Below are 22,972 nucleotides of genomic sequence, written 5' to 3'. Positions count from 1 at the left end.
AAGAACCGGTGATATTCTCCCTGACAGGTGAACTCAACAGCTGAATAAAGGAATCGGAAAACACCATTTTTTAAGGAAAGCGAAGTGAAAAAGGAGTTAGCGAACTATGTCGCCATAGGTTGCATCTCCACCATTGTACTCATTGATTGGTGCTAAAACTGACAGAGAGCAGGAATGAGATTTGCTGATGTCCGAAAGGACGGGGTTTCAGGGGAGAGGAATTCCGCAGCGATGAGTTCCATCTCTGCTGGGAGCCCTGGGACAGGTCCTAGGTGACTGCCAGAGAGGCGATCCTAGGAGGCGTACGCGGCGCAGCCGGTAGGGCGGCACCGGAGCAGCGAATGTGCTGGGAAGGGCCGTAACCCCTATCCCGAGGGCCGAGGACAGGGAGAGCGGGGCCTCCTCTCCCCAGCCTGGCCCGGCGCCGGGCACCGAACGGCTGCGGTGCCGCTGCGCGCGGATCCTCCTGCGGTGATGCGCGCCTGGAGCCAGGGAGGACGGCAGGAGGGAGGAGGGACTGGGGGAGGGAAGGCAGAAAGGGGCACCTTTAAAAGTTGAGCAAGGAACAAAGTGGGGGATGTTGCCAGAAAAAGGGCTCTGCGCTCAGGCTCGTTGGTAACTTCCCGCTCCCTCCCCTCCCTCTCGTACACACCACACACGCTTGTATTTTGCGCTGTCGTAAAACCCACGTGTCTAGCCCGGAGTCTGCCAGAGAGGAGCGAGAAGCCCGGCCGTGACTACCATGCGCAGCCACGGCAGAGGGAGCCTGGTGGCTCGCGTCTAGCCGGCACCCGGAGGGGACATCCCGTTTCCCGTCAACAAAGACGCAGAAAAGCCCTTCCCTCAGCCCTCTGCCGGCCCGAGTGCTCCCGGGACCGCGCACCCTCCCGCACGCCGACCGCGCAGCTCCTCCGTGCCCCGCTCAGGTAAGGGAGCTCCGGGCCGGGGGCGGATCCGGCCCCGCCGCCTCGCAGGGGTGGGCTCCCCAGTGTGCTGGGAGCTCTATCCCCGTGCCAGTCTGCCGAGGAACAGATTCGTGCATGTCTGCGTGGGGCTAAAGTTTTCTCCGTCTCCCTGCTGCGAACTTTGAGAGCCGTTTGCTGCGGCGGAGAGAGGGGAAGAGATAAGGCAAGCCGCCGCGTGCGCGGCTGCCGCTGGCACAGGCGCCCCGGGGCGGCTTCGGCTCCCCGGCCGCTGCCCCCCGCCCAGGCTTCCCCGAACCGCTCCGCGCTTCCCCCGCCGGCCCCGCAGGGGAGGGTGGCGGAGCTGCTCCCGCAGCCGTGCGCGGGGAGCTCATGAGTGGGCCGGGGCGGGGCGGGGGTCTCACGTCTGCTCTCCGCTTCTTTTCCGCTCCTCAGGCAGCGCGATGCTGAAGCCCGGCGACCCCGGCGGCTCCGCGTTCCTGAAGGTGGATCCTGCCTATCTGCAGCACTGGCAGCAGCTCTTCCCGCAGAGCGGCCAGCTCAAGAGCAGCGGGGCCCTCGCCCAGCTCCAGCCGCCTGAGAGAGCCGAGCCCCCGGCTGACAGCCTCCGCCAGCGCCCGGCCTCGCTCTCCTCTTCATCCTCGTCCTCGTCCACTCCATCTTCCTCATCCGCCTCGTCCTGCGTCGCCGCGGCGGCCGCGTCCCTGGCCGGCCTGACCGCCCTGCCGGTCACCCAGCTTCCCGTCTTCGCCCCGCTGCAGAGCTCCGAGCCCACGGCCGGCGGAGCGCCCGCTCCCCTGCAGGGCAAGGACTTGTGCGGGTCCGGCGGCGGCAGCAAATGCGGCGAGCGCGCTTCCGCCCGCTTCCGCTGCTCGGCCGAGGAGCTGGACTACTACCTGTACGGGCAGCAGCGCATGGAGATCATCCCCCTGAACCAGCACACCAGCGACCCCAACAACCGTACGTACCGGAGCCCCCCTCGCGCTTCCCGGCGCTCCGTCGCCGCCGTTCCCTGCCGCGGGCCAGTTCGCCTGCACCGCGCTCCCGAGAGAGCACTCCTGCCCGCCGCCTTTTCCCGGCGCCGGGTGAGCGTCGGTGGCCGCGCTCTCGGGAGGAGGGCTGCAGCCCCGGGGGTACCACCTTCGTGGTGGAGAGCCGGCTGCTTCTTCGGAAGGCAGGCTGCATCGGAAGGACTCTCGCGCGGTCGGTTTCTCTCGGAGGGCTGCTAGGGACGTAGTTCCACAAACGGAGCGTGTGAGGAGTTTGCCATTCACCCGGCGCTTCCTCGCCTTGCCTGTACCATTCGGCTCCTGCCCGGAGAGCCTGGGCCTTGATGCATCCCCAGAAATCAATTCCTGCTCCGAGCTGGGCAGGAGAAAAGTTGCTGCTTTAGTCAGATGGAGCAGGGCAAAGTTTTCTTCCCTCTCATCTCGGAGTATCATTTTCCTTTCAGACCTCGTTAACACCTCGCTAGTTTTAGTTTTCATGCTCGCTGTAAAGCAGGACGCCGTCACTGAGTACGGAAAGCGGCTTTTTTGGAGGAGAAAACGTCGTTTGCCCGAGTGTTAGAACTCGCTGAGCTCTTGATGGTTAGGAAAGCTTGAATCCCTCTGCTAATTACAACTGGTTGTTTAGATTTTGTTTTTGTTTGCCTGTTTTTTGAGGCCGTGTGTTTGTTTGGTTTTGTTTTTGAAAGGGTGGGGACGCCCCAGTTATTAAACATCGGCATCTACTGCGGCTTCGTGACTCTTGAAGTTGGTTTTGCTCATCTGTAGTTCCTTTCTCTGCCCGTCCTCTGCGACCGAGGAAATTCGTGGGCTGAAAATAACCAATGAACTTTATTAATTTACCAAATGTACTGCTACTTTGTGAGCATGCGTGTTGCCCTGTTAAAGCATCAGACCACGGCTTCGCCTTGTAGACTTTTATTAAATTGCATCAACTGCCCTCTCTTATCCAGTGTTTCCTAAAATCCTTTAATTCTGTGATCCCTGTTCCCTGAAATGTCTGTTTAAGGTGGCTGCTGGGTAGACGAGGATCACTAACATCCCAGCAGAACGCGTATTCGTTTCATTTCAATTCGGATGTGGAGTTTATTCTGAAAGTTTCCGTGAAACTCAGTTGTGTGCTAAAAGTACACAGAGTAGGTGCTGGCGTGGTCTTAATCACGGTGTGTAAGCCTTGAAGAGCAGGAGGAAAGTTGGCACAGCGTGGGCACTCCTGTCCCGTCCTAACACTGCAAACCTTCACACTTTGGGCACCAACTTTGTTTTGAGTGATTTCTTTGTGCTGAGCGTTGCCCCACAGTGAAATGTATTTGTGCATTTTCTGTGCGAAAAAGTGATCTCATAAATTACGTGCACTTAATGGAACCTGAAATCCACTTTCTAATCGCCAGCTGAACTGTTGAGACAATTCATGTTTCACTTCCACGGGCAGCTCTGTAAATCTGTAAGATAAAGGTTTTAAAAAGAGAAAGGAAGATAAAAAGAGATTTGGAGGGAGTGTTTTTATGGAATGAGCGGAATAACAGCGTGCTGCAGAACCGGTGGCGATGTCTGCGCCGTTTCTTTCCAGTCGCGACAGCGAATGTGGCTTCCTGGGGCAACACGGCTGCGAGTGGGCCGCGGCGAGCCGCGCTGCCGGGACGGGGTGGCGGCACCGGAGCTGCCGGGCGGACCTCTCCTTTCTCTGCCGCGGGACCCAAGCCTCTCTCCGCCGGGCTGGCTCGCTGGGCAGCTTTCACTCTAACACCGCTTCGGTTGTCTTTGCGCAAAGCTTTTGGCTTGAGCATTACAACCCTCTGGGACCAGGTGCGTTCGCTTCGAGCACACGCGTTCTTAAAAATCAAGAGAAAGCAACTTGTAAGTGAGCAAAGAGTGAGGGAATCTCGCGGTGCCACTCGCTCGCACGCACACGAACGTGGAAAAGGCAGAGCTGCTCGGCACCGGCCCGGCGGAAGGTCCCCGAGTGCTGGGGCATGCGACGCCGACGTGGCTCTGTCCCAGGGCGCATCCCGCTCCTGGGGTGCCGCTCGGAAGGAAGATCGGTCTGCGCTGCAGGGTAGGTTGGGAGCGATCGGCCTCCGCCCGAGCTCTCCCCGCTGTCCGCCCTCGGCGCGCCGCGGCCGGCGGGAGCGGGGTCACCCGCGACCCCGATCCTGTCCCCGCGGCCAGGACCCCCACCTCAAGCTGCCCCTCGGCCGCTCATCCCAGCGGCCGCGGCGAGAAGCTGCCAGGAGCGCCCCGAGGCCCCGTCTCTGCCAGACGCCCCTCTCCGAGCATCTCTTTCCCCCGGGTCTGATCCCCTCCCCCCGGTTCCGCACAGGGGAACCTCCCCCCTCTCTGGCCCGCAGATTCCCCCTCAGGCGGCGGACATACGGCCCCGTCGCGGTACCGCGGGCACGGCGCGGCGCGGAGCACGAGACCGACCGGGGAGCTGCGGGTGAAGTGTCAGCGTGAAAATGCGTTCAACTGAACGCGTGTTTAAGGAAAAAAGACAGCGCTGGTTAGGGCCCTGCAGCCTCGGCGGGACCGCTTTCCTCCCACCTTCGAAGGACTTTTTCGGGGTGTTGCGGGGGTCTGATCCGGGGGTTGGGGAGCGGGGAGGCCGGGAGAGGACAGGCGGCAGTTGCGGGAGTGCTCCCTGTGCCGGCACGTACCAGCGTGCCCCGGTTGAACGCACCGTGCAGAGCACGGGTGTCACCCACGCCAGCGGTCCCATTCGGTGTCGAGGTGTAAGCGTGTACGGCGAAGACGTTCGGCGCCAGGGCTGTTCGGATATTTTCTCCAGGCTGCTGGTAACCTGTATGATTTAGCTGTTTTACATCATTAGTTACCCAGCACCCTTAAATATAGCAGATAGCCATATATTAGATTGAGGTTAGGGAAGGTGGTGACTGTTTATTTAGGGTGATAAAATGGTCCATCAGCAGTAATCTCCATCGATATGTGCCACCAGGAGATGAAGGATGAGGGGACAAGCCACAATTAATTGCCCTATAGTTTTGTAGGAGAGAGTGGAGCCGGTGCGGACTGAACTTCGATCTTCTTTCCCAGAACCTATTCATCATCTCTACATTGTATATGGGGGTCTCTGAGGGGCAGGGGTGGCAAGGTTTATCTACACACAATATTCTCCTATCCTCCTTATACCTGACACGGAAATTTAATTCATTCAAACGTTCAATCGAAGGCAGAGAAAAACAAGCCCTCCTCCCAAGCCAGCCCTCCACCCTCCTCTCCAAAGGCAGAGCAGTCACAGAGTCGCTCTGCCGGTTCCTCTGTTCCCCTGGCCCCGGGGCGCGCAGGACCCTACCTCCATCCCCCCAGTCCTGCGGCGGAGCTCGGGCTGAGCGGCGGCTCCAGAGCTGCAGCACGGTGGCCGCGCCGTGTGTCCGGGACGCGGCCGCCCTCGGGAGGGAGTACCGTCCCGTGAGGGCGCTTTGCCGCTCGGGCTCGGGGCGGCAGCGGGGACAGGCGCGGGGGCCGGCTGGGGGTCGCGGTGGAGCCGTTCGAGGCTCGCCGGACGGTGAACCGCGACCCTGGGGCGTCAGGACCCTCTCATATCCCGTGCAAAGCAACTCCCGAGAAAAGGATGCGAAAGGGACGGGATGTCTGCGTTGGGTACCCCAAAGGGAAGGGCGAAGGCTTGGCTTGCGTCAGGAAGACTCAGAACATGTGCGAAATTTCTCTTTTTAGTAGTAAAAAGAGATTATTGTCAGCTCGTAGTGAGGAAACTGAGGCACAAAGGGGCGTGGTCGGCAGGAAAGCGTTGGTCCATAGGAGATGGGGGGTCCGGCCTTGCCCTGCCACCCTCCTCCCGGCTGGGTACCTGGTCCCGGCCAAGGACGCAGTGCTGGCAGTGGTGATTTATGCTCACGAGGAGCAACACGGTGTGAAATGATGGCCACTTGCACTGGATACCTGTGTGCTTGCAGTGAGTTATGAAGCAGGGGGTCAGAGGCCGTTCTTCTTTAAATACCAGCAAACTGCAGGTATCCAGTGTAACTGCACCTTTGAAGCGTATTATTGCCGAGACAAAAATGTATTTCTTCCATTTATTGTTACAGCTGGTTTGCTGGTTTATGTGCTGTGTTGGGCTCTATCTTGTTCTGACAAAAGCTTTCTCCTTTCAGATTTCCTTTAAGATATGCTCTAGCAGTGCTATTTAGGTACGAGAATGTTTAGAATTATATTGTGGGGGCAACAGTCTGTCCTTTCCTTTTTGCTCAGCTCTAGCACTTGTAAGCGTATTCACGGAGTTATGGTGCTGGCATTACACTGTGCTCATTTTTATGGAGTCAAATAAATGATAACATACTGCACTGTACCCAGAAGAGCCATACCAAACAGCTCCGCTAAGAAATCTTTTTTTTTTTTTTTCCTTGCTTCTTCCTTTCCTTAATCTTCATATCTATAGGCCATGAAGGTATACAGTGAGGAACTGATCTCCTTCCATACAGCCTAGCTGCACTCAGACCTGCAGTAGTGCATTTCCAGTGACCTTTTATCAGGAGACACTCTGCTCTGACTGCAGTCCTCCTCACTTTTTCCATTTTCAGCAAATCCCTCAGTTTTCTGACTTTGTTTCTTGACCTGGGACTAGAATGTGTATCTCTATTAGCCAGCAGAGTACAGCCTTTGGATGAGGACTATGCTCACACTGCACTGCCTGGCACTCCAGTGCAGAGCTCACACGTGTCCCACCGAGCCTCACCATGTCCCTCCAGTTGAGCTTCTCACACCTGTGAATCTTGCCCAAGAGTTTGCAGTCTCTTGCAGTGGTCACAGCTCTTTCTGTCTCAAAAAACAGCACAGACCCTTTTTTTCCACGTGTGCATGTTGTATTACATGCTATGTTGTATTTCTCTTAGGGAATATTGTTGATCCTTTTCTCAAGGATGTGGGTAAGACCAAGTCTGATCCTATATAGGCCTTCCTTCCGTTGTCCCAGAAGGCAAGGAAGTCCATGCATTGGGGTTCTGCAGGCAGACTGACTTTAAATGGGTGGTATGGCACCACAGAAAGTGCATCTGCATCACCGCCTTCCATGCATTGTTAAGCAAGGCATGGAAAAGAGGTGCACTGGCTTTTTTCTGAAGGCAAAGTAAATTGAACCTTGCAGGTCTCCCAATCCTCATAATATTTATTTAGTTTTTAATTATTATTTTTAAAATTAAATAAAAACTGGATCTGTATAAACCATGCAACTTAGAAGAAATTCATTACAGACTCCCTCCCTCTCTCACAAGCCAAAGCAGTTTGAGAAGATGTCCCATTTTCCAATCCTTCAGCTTTGGCAGGACAGAGGGAAAGGAGCACGGCAGGAGATAAGATATTGCAGCTGCCAAGCATTAAGATGTTACCAGTGTTTTTTGGACAGCAGAAAATAAATAGCACTATGTGTGACTTTCTGCAAGGGTAAATGACAGTGACACGGAGTTTGTTTACACTTCTCTTTGATTTCTTAATCTCTTTTCACTTAAGATGTTGAAATAAAATGTTTTATCCACTCATATTGTCAGAAAGTAGTCAAGAAGTCCTCATAGTGGGCAGTTGCTACAAGTCGTGTGCCTGAAAAAATTTGCATGTCTGGAAGGAGGATGCAGGGAAATGACACGAAAGTGGCCTGAATTGAGGCATGAGGAGGCCTTTGCATAACCAGTGTCTGTTGCTACAGGGGTAGGGTATCTCTGAAACAGCCCCTGGTAACTGGGCATCAAGAAGGAGGAGTGTATAAAGATAACCTAGAAGCCTGGGCAGACTGGATTGAAGGGCCTGCCCTGGATGCTAATCAATGTCAGTTAGGCATCCTCCCAGCCCTCACTTTTTCTGCCCCATATTTTCACTCTAACTTGCACGGTAAGATGTAAGATTTATTCAAAGTGTGCTCAGATGCCAATTTGTTTAGTTTAGTTTAGTTTTTGTTTTTTTCTACGTGAGATCTCTTCCTGCATGCTCTGGGTGCCACCCTTGAGATCTTTGGAAATGCCCAAAACACATTGGCTGCTTGGTCACGGGTTTCTGAGAATGAAAGAAAGACGTGGTGCTGATCCTTCCATTTCTAAATTAGCTGTGGAAACAACACCAAGCCCCCAACATGTGTGTACTGCCTTTTATCTATTGAGCCTAGAGATGGCTGTAAGTATATTCGCTGCATAGCAATCTTCTCTCAGGAATTGCCAGAATCTTTTCCCCAGGATCCTGCAACTTCAGCCCCCAGCCACCTCTAGCTGATGTGGCCAAGCATGCAACCCATGCTGCAGCAGTGGCTTAACCCCACAGAAGTGGCCACTGCCATCAGCCAGCACAGGGCTGTGGCTAAGAGCATCCACTCCTATAGCGAGTACTGTGCTGCACTTGTGTAAAGATGGCTGTAAAAAATGTAAAATTATTAAAGACATAGGTACTGCTATGGGAGTACTACAGTATAGTTGCTGTTTTCCTTCTTTATTTGCATTTCTGGAATAAATTTGTACGAAAACATTTCCAGTAATACAGAAGTGAAATGTATGGAAGAGAGTAACACATTTCAATAGATTTATTATTGTGTTAACTCAGCATACCTCTAGAGAAATGGATTTCCCGAGCATGAAACATTTTCCTGGAAGTGGAGCATTCATGGCGTGTTCAACAGTGTGTAACGGAAACAATTTACCAAAATTTCCTTTGCTCAGAAAAGAAAAACCACAGTTGGATCTTCCCAAAATAGAGCAACATCATCCTCTAGTCACGCAGTTAGGGAAATTAACATTTTTGCAAAAATGATCTTTCTTCTTCAGAGCTTCAGAGCTCACCAAGCCAGGTGTGCTGTTCATGGCCTCAGCTGCATAGAATTGCAGAATCCTTAGCATTGGAAAAGACCTCTGGGATCACCTAGTCCAGCCATCCACGTGCTGCCAAAACTGCCCACTAAACCATGTCCCTCCGTATGCAGCAGGCACTAACCCTGTGCTCTAGACCTAACACATTTTTCATATACGTGCTAGGGAGAGATGATTTTTGCTACAAAATATCAATTTTTAGATTAGATGTGGTCATGAGAAAGTTAATGTCTGCACATGCTCCCATTTGCTATTCATTGAGGTCCTGCTTATTTTCTAAATAGAAACGCATTCAGACGTTCGCTCTGCAAAAATAGGAGTGAATGTTCTTCTACAAAAGGGATGAAATTAAATCCCGTTCCAATTAAACCAGGGTGTGGCAAGGCAGTTGGAGGGCACTTGTCAGGCATTATCACTGGTGAATGCCTGGCTGGAACGCAAGCACATGCACTTTTGGTTACCCAAAAAGTAAAACTTGAATGTTGCGTCACGAGAATGGAACCCTGGCAGGTCTGCAAATGCACTGAGTGTGAAGGATGCACATCGGGCCCTCCTTTGGGGTTTCTCATGCAGGGCCTGGCAAAGCGAGAGACGTCCAGCGCAGCATGCCAATGGGCACAGCATGACGTGGGTGTGGGTGGGCCTCGGCAGCGCCGTGCTAACAGCTTCCCTCTGCCCCCAGGATGCGACATGTGTGCCGACAACCGCAACGGCGAGTGCCCCATGCATGGCCCGCTGCACTCCTTGCGGCGCTTGGTGGGCACAAGCAGCGCGGCCGCGGCCGCCCCGCCGCCCGAGATCCCCGAGTGGCTGCGGGACCTTCCTCGTGAGGTCTGCCTCTGCACCAGCACCGTGCCTGGCCTGGCCTACGGCATCTGCGCTGCGCAGCGCATCCAGCAGGGCACCTGGATCGGGCCCTTCCAGGGCGTCCTGCTGCTGCCGGAGAAGGTCCAAGCGGGAGCCATCAGGAACACTCAGCACCTCTGGGAAGTAAGTCGCTGCCTTTGTTCCTTGTCAGAGCTGGCTGTTTGGAAACAGACATTGAATGTAATTGTAGTTTTATGGAGTGAAAGCAGAAGAAAACAAATCAACAATGTAAGTCAGCTAACCCAGCAAGTTTGGAAATGTAGCCAAAAGCCTTGACCTGCTGAAGGCACCCAGAAAGGCATGGGCACCTAGAGCTCCATGGCACATGTGGCAGAGCCAGTCAGGGCAGGTACTGTAGCACAGAGCACAGAGCTATAGCTGGGATTGCAGCACACAGTGGTTTTGGAATTCTGATTTGAGAGGCAGGAGCTGCCGGAGCTACGGGGCCGCTGTTCAGGACATGTGTGTCACCTGGGCATGTGGGGAGAAGATGTGCTGTGCCCTCATGCAGTCTGCGGCAGTGCATGGAGCTGCTGCACCTCCAGGCATGCCTGCTTGCTCACAGCTCAGTCCTCCTGCAGCCCTGTGCTGGCCACGGGTTCCCCTAGAGATGCTTCTGACACTTGCATGCATTTCTGTTTGTCACCATCTTAAAGAGAGAAAGAGTGATAGCTGCTGTGTTCAGGCTGCAGTAGACTGGTTTGTTTCATGATGAACGCTAAATAATCTGCAGTGGTTTGGCAGAAGAGCTCATACACCCTCCTTTGTGTTCCTTGACTGCAAAGGGACACACATGGCCTTTACTGGTCATGACCATGCAGTGTCCCATAGAGTGCTGGATTCCCATGCTGAAGTGTAGTTTGCACATGGATGGTAATGATGTCCTATGACTAACTTAGAAAGAAGAGATGATATTTTATACACAGGCCTCACAGATAATAGGGAACAAGTGCAGTTCTTGTGTGTATCAACTCTTCTATTATTTCTAAGAGCAGCCTCCTATCTACCTGGCCTTTTGCCATCAATTCTTTACTTTGTCCTGGCAGGAGTTATTTCTTAGCCAAGTCCTCCATAGCCACAGTAGCTCACTGTCAGACCAACTGCCACAGAGAGGTAGTAGGTGTGTGCCTACAGGTCTAAAGGTGGTGTTTGCCCACCTAGACCAAATCAGAATCTTCAAGAAATCAGGGCACGTGCTTCCTGGTGAGGCACTTGACAAGAAATCCCAAAGACAGCAGGAGCCCTTTTATTGTCTTCAGTGGATGCAAGTGAAAGGGAATGGATTCTCAAAGATATTTGATGTTGTGAAGCTGATATGCTTTGTATAGTACTAATTCATGGAAAACATGTGCATATTTAGATGTTCTTTGGGACTCAAAATCATTTTTTTTCATCTTTTTGTTCTATTTTTCATGCTACCTGGCATACATGACCTGTTTCCATTAGCTGGAACTCCTACAATATTTCCCTGTGCAGACTAATAATAATAACACATCAGGGGTTTGCCTCGAAGTATTTGCTAAGATGAGTCATTGTGGCAAAAGAGAATGTTTCATATTAAAGTGTAAAAGATCTGTCCTGGTGCACACCTAAAGGTACTCCATGAAGTATTGTGTGGCTTGAAATTGTTGGGAGTTTTTTTGCTGCTTTCTTAGATGGTATTCCTCTGTTATATCAGGTATTATTAAATTGGGCTTAAATCTGTTTCTGACAAAGCCCAATTGTTACAACGAGAGCATTATAAGATATGTTGCCAATCTTTTTTCTTTTTTTTTAATGTAACTTTATAATGACTTTGAAGTTTTATTATGTTTAAACTGGTTTAAACTACTTTAATTATGAGAATGCTAAATAATAAAATGAACTTGCCAGATCATTGGCTTACATAAACTATTGAAATTTAGCAAAATAAATGGAGTTAGGGAATTGTACATTAATTTTTACTATTAACATTATCCATTAAAAATTAGATTAATTCCATATGAATCAATTATTTGCAAGTTAAGTTACAAACACTGGGGTTTTTTTAATGGGCAAAAATCGTTTGATTTCAGGTTAATTTAAAAATTGTTGAAAGCAATCAAGGAAGGAGATGGGATGGGGTGGGGGATGTGTCTGTGGGAAATCACCAAAAACAGAGAAGAAGATTTCGAGAAAAATAAGATATCCAGATTCAGGCCACCAGGGAGTGTCAGCTGATTTTTTGCATGAGTTTGGTCTTCTGTTCTTAACAAACAACACAGATTTCCTGCTGGCTAGCAAAAATGAGTGTGTGTGTGTGTATTTTAAATGATTTATCTTCAAAATAGGAATTCAATTTAATTTTTTACAGGGAAAGTATCATAAGCAGCTCAGATTATTTTTGCTAATGCCAGAAATTGTTAGCAAAGAATAACATACCCCAAGAATTAGCTAAACATAAAGCTTTGGCCATTTCTTATTTATTTTGACTTTCAATTCAGTATGTTTTATCTATCAGAGAACTAATGTTTAATTAAAAAAAACCACATAGCTAAATAAAGCCAGCAGAAAGTGTGTGGGGGTTTACTGAGCTATGAAAATAAATAAAAGCAATAGAAAGTATGCATTTGAATAGTCTGTATTCTTTTAGTCTATAGGGTATATGAGTGTGGATTAAGTGACTGGAAGTGTTAAAGGAGTTTCTTACTGTTGTCCCTCTTTAAGCTGTGACTGCAGTAAATTCTTCTCCATGAATCTGTTCAAGATGGCTACAAATAGCAGTATGCCTGCAGATCTGTTATTCAGCATTAGGTCTTGATGGACCTCATGAAGATAAATTATCATTCTTAGTATTGTAAATGGCTTTCTAATATATTTTTCTTTGTCGCTGCATTTCAAAGTAAAGTTGATACATAGTTGTTTTCATTTACAGCTCTGTTTTCAGTGTACACCAGATAAATAGAATCACGAAGACTTTCAAACATAGTTACTAATCTGGCGGCTTTTTATTTTTATTTTTTTTCAGTTCTCTTTGTTGTGGGAAACATCAAGAAAACACTGCATTTGATGTATAGTTCAACACTACGGAAATATGCTTTAGTCTGTCTGCACAAGTGTTCCCACCATGCAGTCAGTGTTTGCTTTGTATGTAATCCATATCGCATAATGTACGGCGACTCAGAGTGAATTACATACCATTCCATTACCTCACAAAAGGCCTTGACACCTATGGGTGTTCATGGGAAATTATAGAGTTCTTTAGCAATCAGCCAAGATGATTTTTTACAACTTACAAAAATATCTGCCCTTCAGAAAGCCAAAAATATTAGTCATTTTTAGTTGTAGCTCTTTTTTTCCCCTTTGGCCCACTTCTATCCAATCCAGAGTTTGCTTGTATTTTATAAAAATACAATAAACTCTGATTTGTTTAAAACAAAAACAGGACTGGGTGTATTAAATAAACACTCTCTTTGGTAATACGGACATTTATTCCAGCACTGCTTGATAATATTTTGGATTTTTTTTTTCATTTTGAAGTAATGAGAACAATCCTTTTGTTATTACAAAGAAAACAGAGACTTTCTCAGCAATTAGGTCCTACTGATGAGAATGAGATAATTTTCCCCTAATGTGTTTTCTAATAAAGAATTGAAAAGGCAAACTTGATTCCAACATATATGAAAACATTATCTCAATTATTAATGTGTCCTTATTCCCCGGAGATAAATTAATCTAGTTGCGCATGGTTTCCCCTTTCTGTTTAACATCAAAATTTAATAAGAGTAGACTTAAGGAATGTATATGATATACACTTAACATTCTAATAGAATAAAATGCGAGGTTTAAAAGGCATGAGCATTTTAGTACCCAAAGTTTTTTAGGATCAAATCTTTCAACTGTGAGTTCTGGAAATAGTTAAATCATAAATGGACTTTCCCCTCGCAAATACAATTTAAAGAAAAAAAAGTTTTACTGACAGACGTATCAAAGAATGGAACCTTACCGTTTCCTTTTCTTAATTTGCCCAATAAACAGTTTGCTGTCTTTCTTGTTTTTCTATTCGCCAGAGATGAAATAGTCTTTTCCTTGGAATAGCCTAACAGCATCAGATACATTATTTCACTTTATTTTAACTTAACTTGGTTACAATTTTTTTAATAATTTTTTTTCATTTGCTTTTTTTTTTTTCCAATTATTATTAATGTGCAAAATATACATACAGTGTGATGTTCACTGGTGCCCATGTCATGTTAATAAAGTACCAGCTGAGAAGCAGTTCTTATGCCTCAACTGAATTCAAAGAAATCATTGCCTTTGTCTGCATCCAGACCTGAAATGTGCATTTTGCTGGGACACATGCTGGCCAGAGTCCATGTGGTGGTACCTTCAACTTCTGTCCTGATTAATCTGCAGAGAGAATCCCTACCTTTTCAGTGGAGAACTCATTCCAGATATGTTGATAGATTTGTATTTAAATACTCAAGGCTGTAGTTTTGGGCTAAATTCACTGCTACAGCAAAGCACTAGGGGATAGAATTATGTGCATGCCATAGTTCTATTATAAAGTGAAAATTATGTTTCTCAGTAATCCATCATCTAGTATTCTAGACTGCTTGTCAGCCCTGTTTCAAATATGTCATGTTCATGAAATTCAAATAATTCTAGCTTAAAAAAAAACTTGCTGATACTACTATTATATCTTAAATTGTGCAGATTAACAGCTGGTGCCATTCTCTTGATGTTTTGTTTTGCTTTTCTGTGATGTTCAAATCTTGCATTTATTTTCTGTTACAAGATCACATAATTTTTATGTTTACATGGATTTTGAATTCACACACTGCCTACTGGAAATGTCCCCAGTGTTTTATTCATTACCTTACTGGGCCGAATATTGTTGGAGCAAGTTCAGCGTAACAGCTTCTTTCATTTATGTGCCTTAGAAGAAAATCACACTAAATTTGCTATAAAGCAATTTGCCCACATTAATATTTCTGTATCACTTAGTATCATGTATTTCCTTTTTTTTTTTTTGGTTAAGTTATAGAGTCAATCTAAAGTTATTTTGTTCCCAAATATAAAAGCTAGTTTGTTTTTGATAATTCTTGTTCTTAGGAAAGCTAAACTAAAACCTTTTTCCTTTAGAAACATCGCATACTTGGTAAGACACCTTATCTTTATATAACTCAGTATCTTCAATTATATTCCATGTCAACAAGGTGTTTGTTGTATGCCAGAGCAAATAAGTATCCCTAGGAACATGTGCAAGAAAAAAGGAAATCTCATTTGGCTTCAAACTTAATGAAGAAAATTGTGGAATAAAATTTGGAGGGCAGTTGCATACTGTCCCAGAATCTCAACATTGTTAGAGAAAATGAAAATTCCAAGGGCAGCACCAAAAAACAACAGCAAATCCCATGATCCAAAATGTGAGATTGTGCAGTGGCTGTTTCTCCATAGCATATACAGTCACCTTGGCAGTTGTAGTATGTAATGCACATTAAGTGCTGACAACAGAACACAGATAAATATACATGCTCATTTCTGTCTTTAATTGACTGCTTTCTGTCTTGTTCAGAAGTGATCCAACCACCCAAATTCTGGAAACATTTTCCCTTCTCTTCCCTCTCCTTCTCTTTGCTGCAAAATGCAATTTCCATTGTTGGATAAAATCTACTTTTATAAGGCATGAAATTATTCTTAATTTACAATAACATTAGCAGTAAGTTATTTCTATTGACTTTTGATTGAATATGGGTGAAAAAATGCACTGTTTTAATGAGATATACAGATATCCAAAAATATATTGCAATATATGTAGGAGGTGGATTTGATAAGGCAAAACTGTATCTGGCACTTTTCTGGAGATGATGCTCAGTATTTTTCAGAACTGCTTCAGCCATTTCTTCATACGTTCCATTTCCCCAGGTTGCATGTCATGGAACATGCATTGACTTTAAAATGCAGACTTTTATGTGTCTGCTTAACATAAAAACTGTAAAATTCAGCCTAGCATGTGTGTTCCTCCTATGTGTTTGGCACCTTTTTCAGATAAGTTACAGAATTCCATTATCCAAATTGTTACACATGTGTGACAGAGGTTGACCTTTAGTCATGTCAATCCTTTTTGTGTAGGCCTCAGGCTCCAGCCTAATGGCTCAAAGCCTGATTTACTCACTGTAATAAGGGCAGGAGGTCGAGCAATTGTCAGCTTGCCTGCTCGTACTCGTCTCAGAGCCTGGTTGAAGGCTGTTAACACAAAGCTTTTCAAAGTGAATTTACAACCACCACCACTGACAGAGGCCAATCAGTACACCATAAATGTCAGGTTAGTGAGATTGAGCAGTAAGTAAAGTACTGGCAGCCCACTATTGGCTGAAATCAATTGCTTTAGGTTTACCGAGAATAGCAATCTGTGTATAACTACATTTCTGGAACTTGTTTAAGGATGGAGTGCAAGTTTGAGTGCAGATTAGGGAGAATTGCCCCACAATAATAGCTGTGGCACCGAGCTCTTCATTTTTTATTCTTCTGCACTAATCGTTTATGTGATTAATGCTCAGAAAGTTGTTGGACCTACCTCTGAATTAAAGAAACAAGATTATTTCATGCATGGGGGAAAAGAAATAAGAATAAAGGTTGGCTTGCTATCTTATCTGGGCAAAGAGAACTAGGAATTTTTTAAATGTATGTGTTCACTAGTACTGGACTGTTCCAGGGAAGGCCTTTTCACATGTAAACAGTGGCTGTCTGATGTTATTTTGCTACTGAAAACTATCACAGAATTCACTAATGAGTGATTACGTACTTGATGGTCTGAATATCCATGAGATGTTGTTACCCACAAGACTAGATGTTTTTATCATTTTGTGCAGTGACAGCTTGGACAACAATTCATTTGGCTTTGAAAGCATCAGCATTAAAATGTAGGAATCCATTAAAACGCTGTATGCCAGGATTTATAAATTAGGCAATTTCCTTGATTATTGCAATCATTTACAAAATTGATTATCCCAGTGTGGTATAGGCAGATTTCAGCAGTGATCATTGACAACAGGCATGTCCTCTAATATCTATACTCATTGTTCTCTAAAAGAAAAGCCACTCTAGTGCTACGTTATTCTCCATCTCAAGGTCAATTATGCATTGCAAGAGGTCTACTGATGTAGAAGATCACACATCTTTAAAGGAAAACTACATCAGCTCCTTATAGATGGCAGTGATAGCCTGAAAGTGTTTTTCGTGTTGATTTTTCTTCCCCTATTGTTTGTAATTTGCTTGCTGATAGTCAAGACATTCATTTGAATCTGTAGTGTGTATTCTCTTTGTGATCCATTATTGAAAGGTAAATAATTTTGGCAAATTGCAGCTGTAAATATTTATTTGATTGAAGATTTAAAAGTCAATACTGTGTTTTATTTGTTGCATCTAAAAGTTCTAATTAACCAATAGATATAGTGTATAGTAACTTCATTTGGGTCAATTATTTCTGCAAGACATTATAAAGACATTGTGTCACAAAGGAAATACGCTGTAGAAGTTTTCCTATATTAAAACAAATACAATAAAACCGCAAAGTACTAGCTGCGAACCACAAAATGACAGCTATTTCTACCTGTGTGAAAGTGAGCAATACGCACACGGTGAAAACCTCCAAATGCTAAAGCTCAAAATGCTGGTGAATAAAGATTATTTTTGTCATTGTACATGTGTTTCAGCTGGAACCACAATGAGCTAATTTGTGCCAGGCCTCATGCAGATTGTAAGCTTCCAGGGCTGGTATCCTGCAGTTGTTAATCAGCCCTTGCTTGGACAAGATAGCCATTGATGCTGTCAGAAACTTTGATTTAATGAGGTCTTCAGGCATGAGTGAATAACACAGTATCATTTTGATCACAGTTCTTAAATCATTTTTTTCCAAGATAGACCTACCATTCTTTCAGAGGCACAGAGCCATCTGCATGTTTGTCTGCTACTGCACATGCAACAGCAGTAGTGCACAATTAGCTTAAAGGTATCTTTGATTGAATGTTTTAATTTGACTTAAGAATAGTATTTCACTGTGAAGAAAGAAAGGATTGCATTGCTAATAATTATGTAGTAGTGTGTTTTATTTAGTTGAATAAATATTAGCATCAAATAATATATTTTTTTGTATGTTGTAAGAAGTCATACATTTATTGCTCATACTGTATTGCATAGGTGTTTCATGGATTTATCAAGGTATTTATCAAAGTATTCAATATCTTAACAGCAATTCAATCTGGTACATTTTGCGTAAGCAAGTAAATGTAGTAACTTCAGATAATTCCTGAAGATGTTTTGATTTCATCCATGGAACTATCAAGTTAAGAAAAGTGATTTTATCAGGAGTATGAAAACTCCTACTGAAACAGATGGCTTAGGAAGGCTCTGTTCTTCATGCCATACACCTGAAAGAGAACCCTGTGTTTGGATGTGAAAAAATGTTCAGTGTTCATTACAATTCTAATAACAATAATAATAGTAACATAATACTAAAAACAAAAATAATAATCCTATATTAAGTAAAATGTCATATATAAAGCAAATTAAGTACACAAAGGTAGGATTCATGCCTGTTACCTAGGCTAATCTTCCACTTGCGTAAAGATCAGTGCTTTCTAAAAAATTGTTTATTTCTTCTTCTTCCTGCCCAGTGTCATGTCAGCAATCACTATGGAGAGCGAGGAATTAGCTTTTGTCAAGCTACCAAGAGAACTTTAATAGCAGGAGGGTTTGGTGGCTGATGTTTTATTTAGCACACCATTTAACAAGCAGTTACAATAGAAAGTAAAAACAAACAAACAAACAAACAAACAAGAAAACCAATAAGACACAAAAAACAACCTTCTCTTTTCAAAATTATTTTCTATTTCTATTTTAAGTTGTCTTGAATTCTGTCCCCACTTCTGTTGCTCCACTAAAAGCAGACGAGTCAGATCCCCAATTACTCAGAAAAATGAGTTGGATTTCCATAGTTGTTTTTTGTCATTGTTTATTTGTTAGATTTTGGAAGATCAGTTGCTATTCAGTCACATCTTAATTTCCAATTGGAAATGTGCAGTTTTACTGGACTACAGATAATTCCTTGGTTTTGTGTTAACTCATTTTGTTGTGACCAACAAGACTGCAGTGAGAACTGGGGACACAGATATTTGTTCACCTTCTATGTGACAAACATCAGAAGATGCCTACTTTATGCTGTATGTATATTTGTGATGTTAATGTTTCTCAAAGCAGTGATGAGCGGTGGAGCGGGCTGTAATACTAGTCAGCTAAATTTAGGTCTGGCCAGTTGCAATAAAAGTACATTTTGTCTTGGCTGTTCTTACATGTCTTAATTTTGAATTCAGAAACGTGTTATTTTTGAGGCAATCATAGGTTGTCTCTGTGTTGCTGGGGTCTGCTCTCTGGTTTTAGCACGAATCACAGACAACTCTGGAGTGGCATTAAAAAAGGAAAGAAAAAGTCATTCTTTGGTTGTGGATAGATCACAGTCTCTAGCTGAGGCTATTGAAGCTTTCTTACTACAGCTGTTTCCAACACCTTCATCCAGTGTGTGCTAAAGTTGTTGCTCCAGGGAGATACCACTGTAGCATTCTGCTTTAGGAGGTCAAATAGAGAGCACCAACTGTTTGTAAGCCTTGGCTTACAATATCTGAATGAATTCTGTGCTGAATTTTTAGAATCATAGAATCAATCATCAAGGTTGGAAAAGACCTCTAAGATCTTGCAGTCCTCCTGTCACCAACATTTCCCACCAAATCATATCCCTCAGAAAAACATCTAAATGTTTCTTGAGCACCTCCAGGGCTGGTGATTCCAGCAGCTGCCTGCTGAATGAAATGGCTCCTTCATACTCAGCACTACTTCCTGGGAGAACAAAAATCGTTCAGCTGTCACAGGGTGGTGAAGCATCCTTGCTGGAACAGCATTAAGGAAAGCAGATTACAATACCGACAGGAGTTCAGATATTGCCTGGTTATTTTGAATAGCATGTTGGAGGAGAGGTTCTTCTCACTGGCCATGTTTTAGCCGGAATTGAACTCTCTGCACACTGTGATGAAATCCTTTATGGATACACATTCACATATATTGATGGAACTAGACATACAGACTACGCATTGCCACTTACTTCAGTTTAAACTACCTTGCCTCTGCCCAGTCAACTCATGTATTTGCTATAAGTTTTCCATTCCATACAAAGGTAGATGAGGGCTTCTTTAGCTCTACCAGGTAGACTTCCTAAAAGCAACAATTTTTGCATCTTGACCACATCTTGTGCTCGACTGCTAAAAAATTAGCAGATGGCAGTGAAGCAGCCTCACAAAACCTTCTGTGTGTTGCTATCAAGTGATCTAACTTTGGACTGGAATCTAAGTTAGTCAAAAATGGAATCTCTGGGTTCTGCATTCATAGAAGAAAAGAGATTTTCTTTTGTGAGTATTGTTTTATTTCTTTTTTGCAAGTGCTGAAAAGACCAAAAGATACCTTGTCTTTCAGAGCAAACTTTCTGAGAAGGATTTGACATTTCATGGCAAAGTATTTTTTTTTTTTCCAATTATTTGATTCCATGATGTAGGACCATTCTCCATTTCACAGTAGGAAAACTGTTGGATAGATTGGTTAGGTGCCTCTAGGTGGCATACATTGTAAAATTCAAGAAAAAATACTAACATTTAATGGTTTTTTTCCTTTTTTTTTTTTTTTTAAGTAGAGCAAAAATATAATGAGAATACTTAATCAAAATGGATAGATCATAGGAAAAAAGTTGTCTTTTTAATGAGATTATTATTTTCATGGAAAAAGAAAGTAGAGGTTGCAGGTTAGTAAATTACCTTTTTAAACTAAAATACACAAAAAAGTTACATGAAAACTACAAATTCCACTTAATGCTGCTGCAGCCTTTTGGAGCAGCTGGTACAGTACACCAGTCCAAGACCTAAGCTATGCTTTCAGCAGTGTTCTTGTTCCCATCTTTCCTTGCTCCCAAACCTGCAGATTGGCTGGCTCTGGCATTTCAAGAGAGAAGTGCTTACTGAGAAACCAGAGATCTCATTTTTGTGTTGTGACCAAAGCTTTTCACTGGACTGGACTCCTCCTGTTTTTCATGTCCTAACACAGAAGAATTTAGTTTGCTATCAAACTTAAGCATATTTGAAGGTCAGAAAAAGAGTATAAGAAACTTAGTTTCTTATGCAACTACAATGAAAACCAAAGTAAAGATGAGCACTGGCATTCCCTTAGAGCACGCATTAATAATCACTAATATCTTAAGGAAAAAAATGGGTACAGTACTGATGTTCAAATCTTTGTGTCAAAGTTTTCTGATTTGAATTTCATTTTGTTTCCTTTTCTGATGGAGCCACAATCCCAGAGGTGCACCTGGGAGAAGAGGTAGCCTTTTAAGAATATTAATTTGCTTCCCTTGTTTGTGCAGAATGGTTGTATCCTCTGCCCAGAGGTCTGGTGAATTTCTAGCAGCAAGAGTTCTCTAGCAGTAAGCACATGGTCTGTGCTCAGGACTGTCTTAGCCATACACTGTCGCATTAGAGGAGGCCATATATCTGAGCCTGGGTGGGCTCAGACAGTAACTCTGGCTAAACAGCCATTTGACCTTGGGGTCTGCCATTCCCAACAAAAGATGGCTGTGGGTCAGGCTGAGGTCTACAGCCTCCCTTTCCTCCAGCAACCACATTTGTCTGTCTCTTTTCTTAACCTTTGTGTTTTCTTGTTTATTTAATCAACTGTTAATTTTTATGCCCTAATTACCCAAAAATGATGTATCCCAGAGGCATTTGTATTGCAGGAATTTAACCTCATCATGTGAAGCAGAATTTTCCCTTACTTTTATGTACATTTTCAATGTTTGTTGCCAAGCCAAATCAGATGATGTCTTTTCAGAGACATAATAACTGTCTTGTTGGATCACTTTAAGGACTTAGTTGGGTCTTCATAGCTTAATCCTTCCTTTGGAGCCTCTATTTCTTCCATAATATTATCTGAAATCTCACACATCCTTTAACTGTACATTATGCTGTTTATTTCCACTCTACAGCCTGCATGTCGCAGAGCCTGTGTTTCTGAGCAGATATAGCTAGCTATACCTCTCAGGACTCAGTCAGTCACAACTTGAAGTCATGATAGGTGCTGAAGAGGTACAAGCAATGCCTTCTACCCTCTCCAGAGCTGAGTAGCACACAGCTTCCGTACTACATCCACACCAGCTACTTGTGGATGAAAAATTCAGGAAAAACACTCCTTTCTCTGTCACATTTGACCTTCATGTTATCTGTTTTGAGGGATGGCAAGCGTCAAGAATTTAAACTTACTGCTGTACCCATGAAGAAAATTGCTGGCTACACTAATAGTTAAACCATTAATCCATTTCCTGGCAATAATTTATGAATAGATCCAGCCTAGTGAAGTTACAGACCACCATGGTTTTCTTTTTACTCTTTTTTTTTTCTTCACTTTTTCTTACTTTTGTTTAATAGCACTATCATTTTTAGATTATTTTTACTTGTGTTACTAAAGTGAAAATCTTATGTTAAAATATTTTTTGTGATTTTTTAAAAAAGTATTTGCATTTTTCTTATTAATTTCTACAAAGAAGATAAACATTCTGGCTTTTCCTTTTTCTGTAGAAGGTGACCTAATTTATGTGAGAATTAGCAGTAAGCTTTCTGTTGAGGTCATTCATCTCCAGTTCTAGATGTATTCCTATATAAAGTGTGAAAAAAATTTCTTTCACAGGGAAAGCTGGTCTGAATATACATTCTTTATATTTGGCAGGTAATTCAATTCCTTTATTTATTTAGAGGTGGCTACAGACAGCCACTGAAACTTGATATTTATATGGTAGATCTCTAAAAATATTTGTATTGATAAATTTCTGTGTAGGAAAGACTTAGTTGTGAAGCATTCAAGGATCAGATTGGCATAGACCGAAAGTCTGAATTTCTCCCTCCATTGTCTTTGATGGTCAAACCATAGAAATAAGAGTGCTGGACTTCTGCTTTTCCTCAGCAAATTCATGTATCTATGGAGTTGAAAAAGCAGAACTTTAGATCATAGGGAAAATTGGGGCAACATCAGGTGCAGGATGCTAAAACAATGTATTTGAAGAAGATGATGGAGAGCAGGATAGCAAGGCAATAAAGTGCCAATTAATTTGAAGATGAGCCTGGACTCTCTCAGAGTGTGACTCTTGCAGAAGATTACTGTCTCTTTCCTCTTTGTTCTCAGAGATTACAGGTAATTTCAGTGCTCTTTCATAAGCCAGGCTAGATTTGTCTCATGAGCATTGCAGTGCTGACCACTTTCTGAGTTGCTTTTCTGAAGGCGAGCTATGGATATCCCACAGAAAGTCAAACCA

The 22,972-nt window shown here is 44.2% G+C and overlaps 1 protein-coding gene across 2 annotated transcripts in view; it reads left to right on the top strand.

The window, feature by feature from the left end:
* Positions 1-408: 408 nt before the first annotated feature.
* Positions 409-22,972, top strand: part of PRDM6 (PR/SET domain 6) — a 73,536-nt gene continuing 50,972 nt past the window's right edge. Inside the window, exons 1-3 of one of the 2 annotated variants that reach the window (XM_085213342.1) lie at positions 409-926; positions 1,359-1,883; positions 9,431-9,738. In XM_085213342.1, the coding sequence (XP_085069468.1) occupies positions 1,367-1,883; positions 9,431-9,738 (825 nt within the window). In that variant the 5' untranslated portion in view covers positions 409-926; positions 1,359-1,366. Of the gene's footprint in view, positions 927-977; positions 1,129-1,358; positions 1,884-9,430; positions 9,739-22,972 lie in introns of those variants that run through there. The other variant, XM_085213343.1, reaches the window with a different exon arrangement.

This window comes from Meleagris gallopavo, chromosome Z (assembly GCF_905368555.1).
Source record: "Meleagris gallopavo chromosome Z, MGAL_WU_HG_1.1, whole genome shotgun sequence".
NCBI classification, from domain to species: domain Eukaryota; kingdom Metazoa; phylum Chordata; class Aves; order Galliformes; family Phasianidae; genus Meleagris; species Meleagris gallopavo.
Note: the sequence above shows the minus strand (reverse complement) of the source record. Positions and strands in the feature narration are given on the sequence as shown.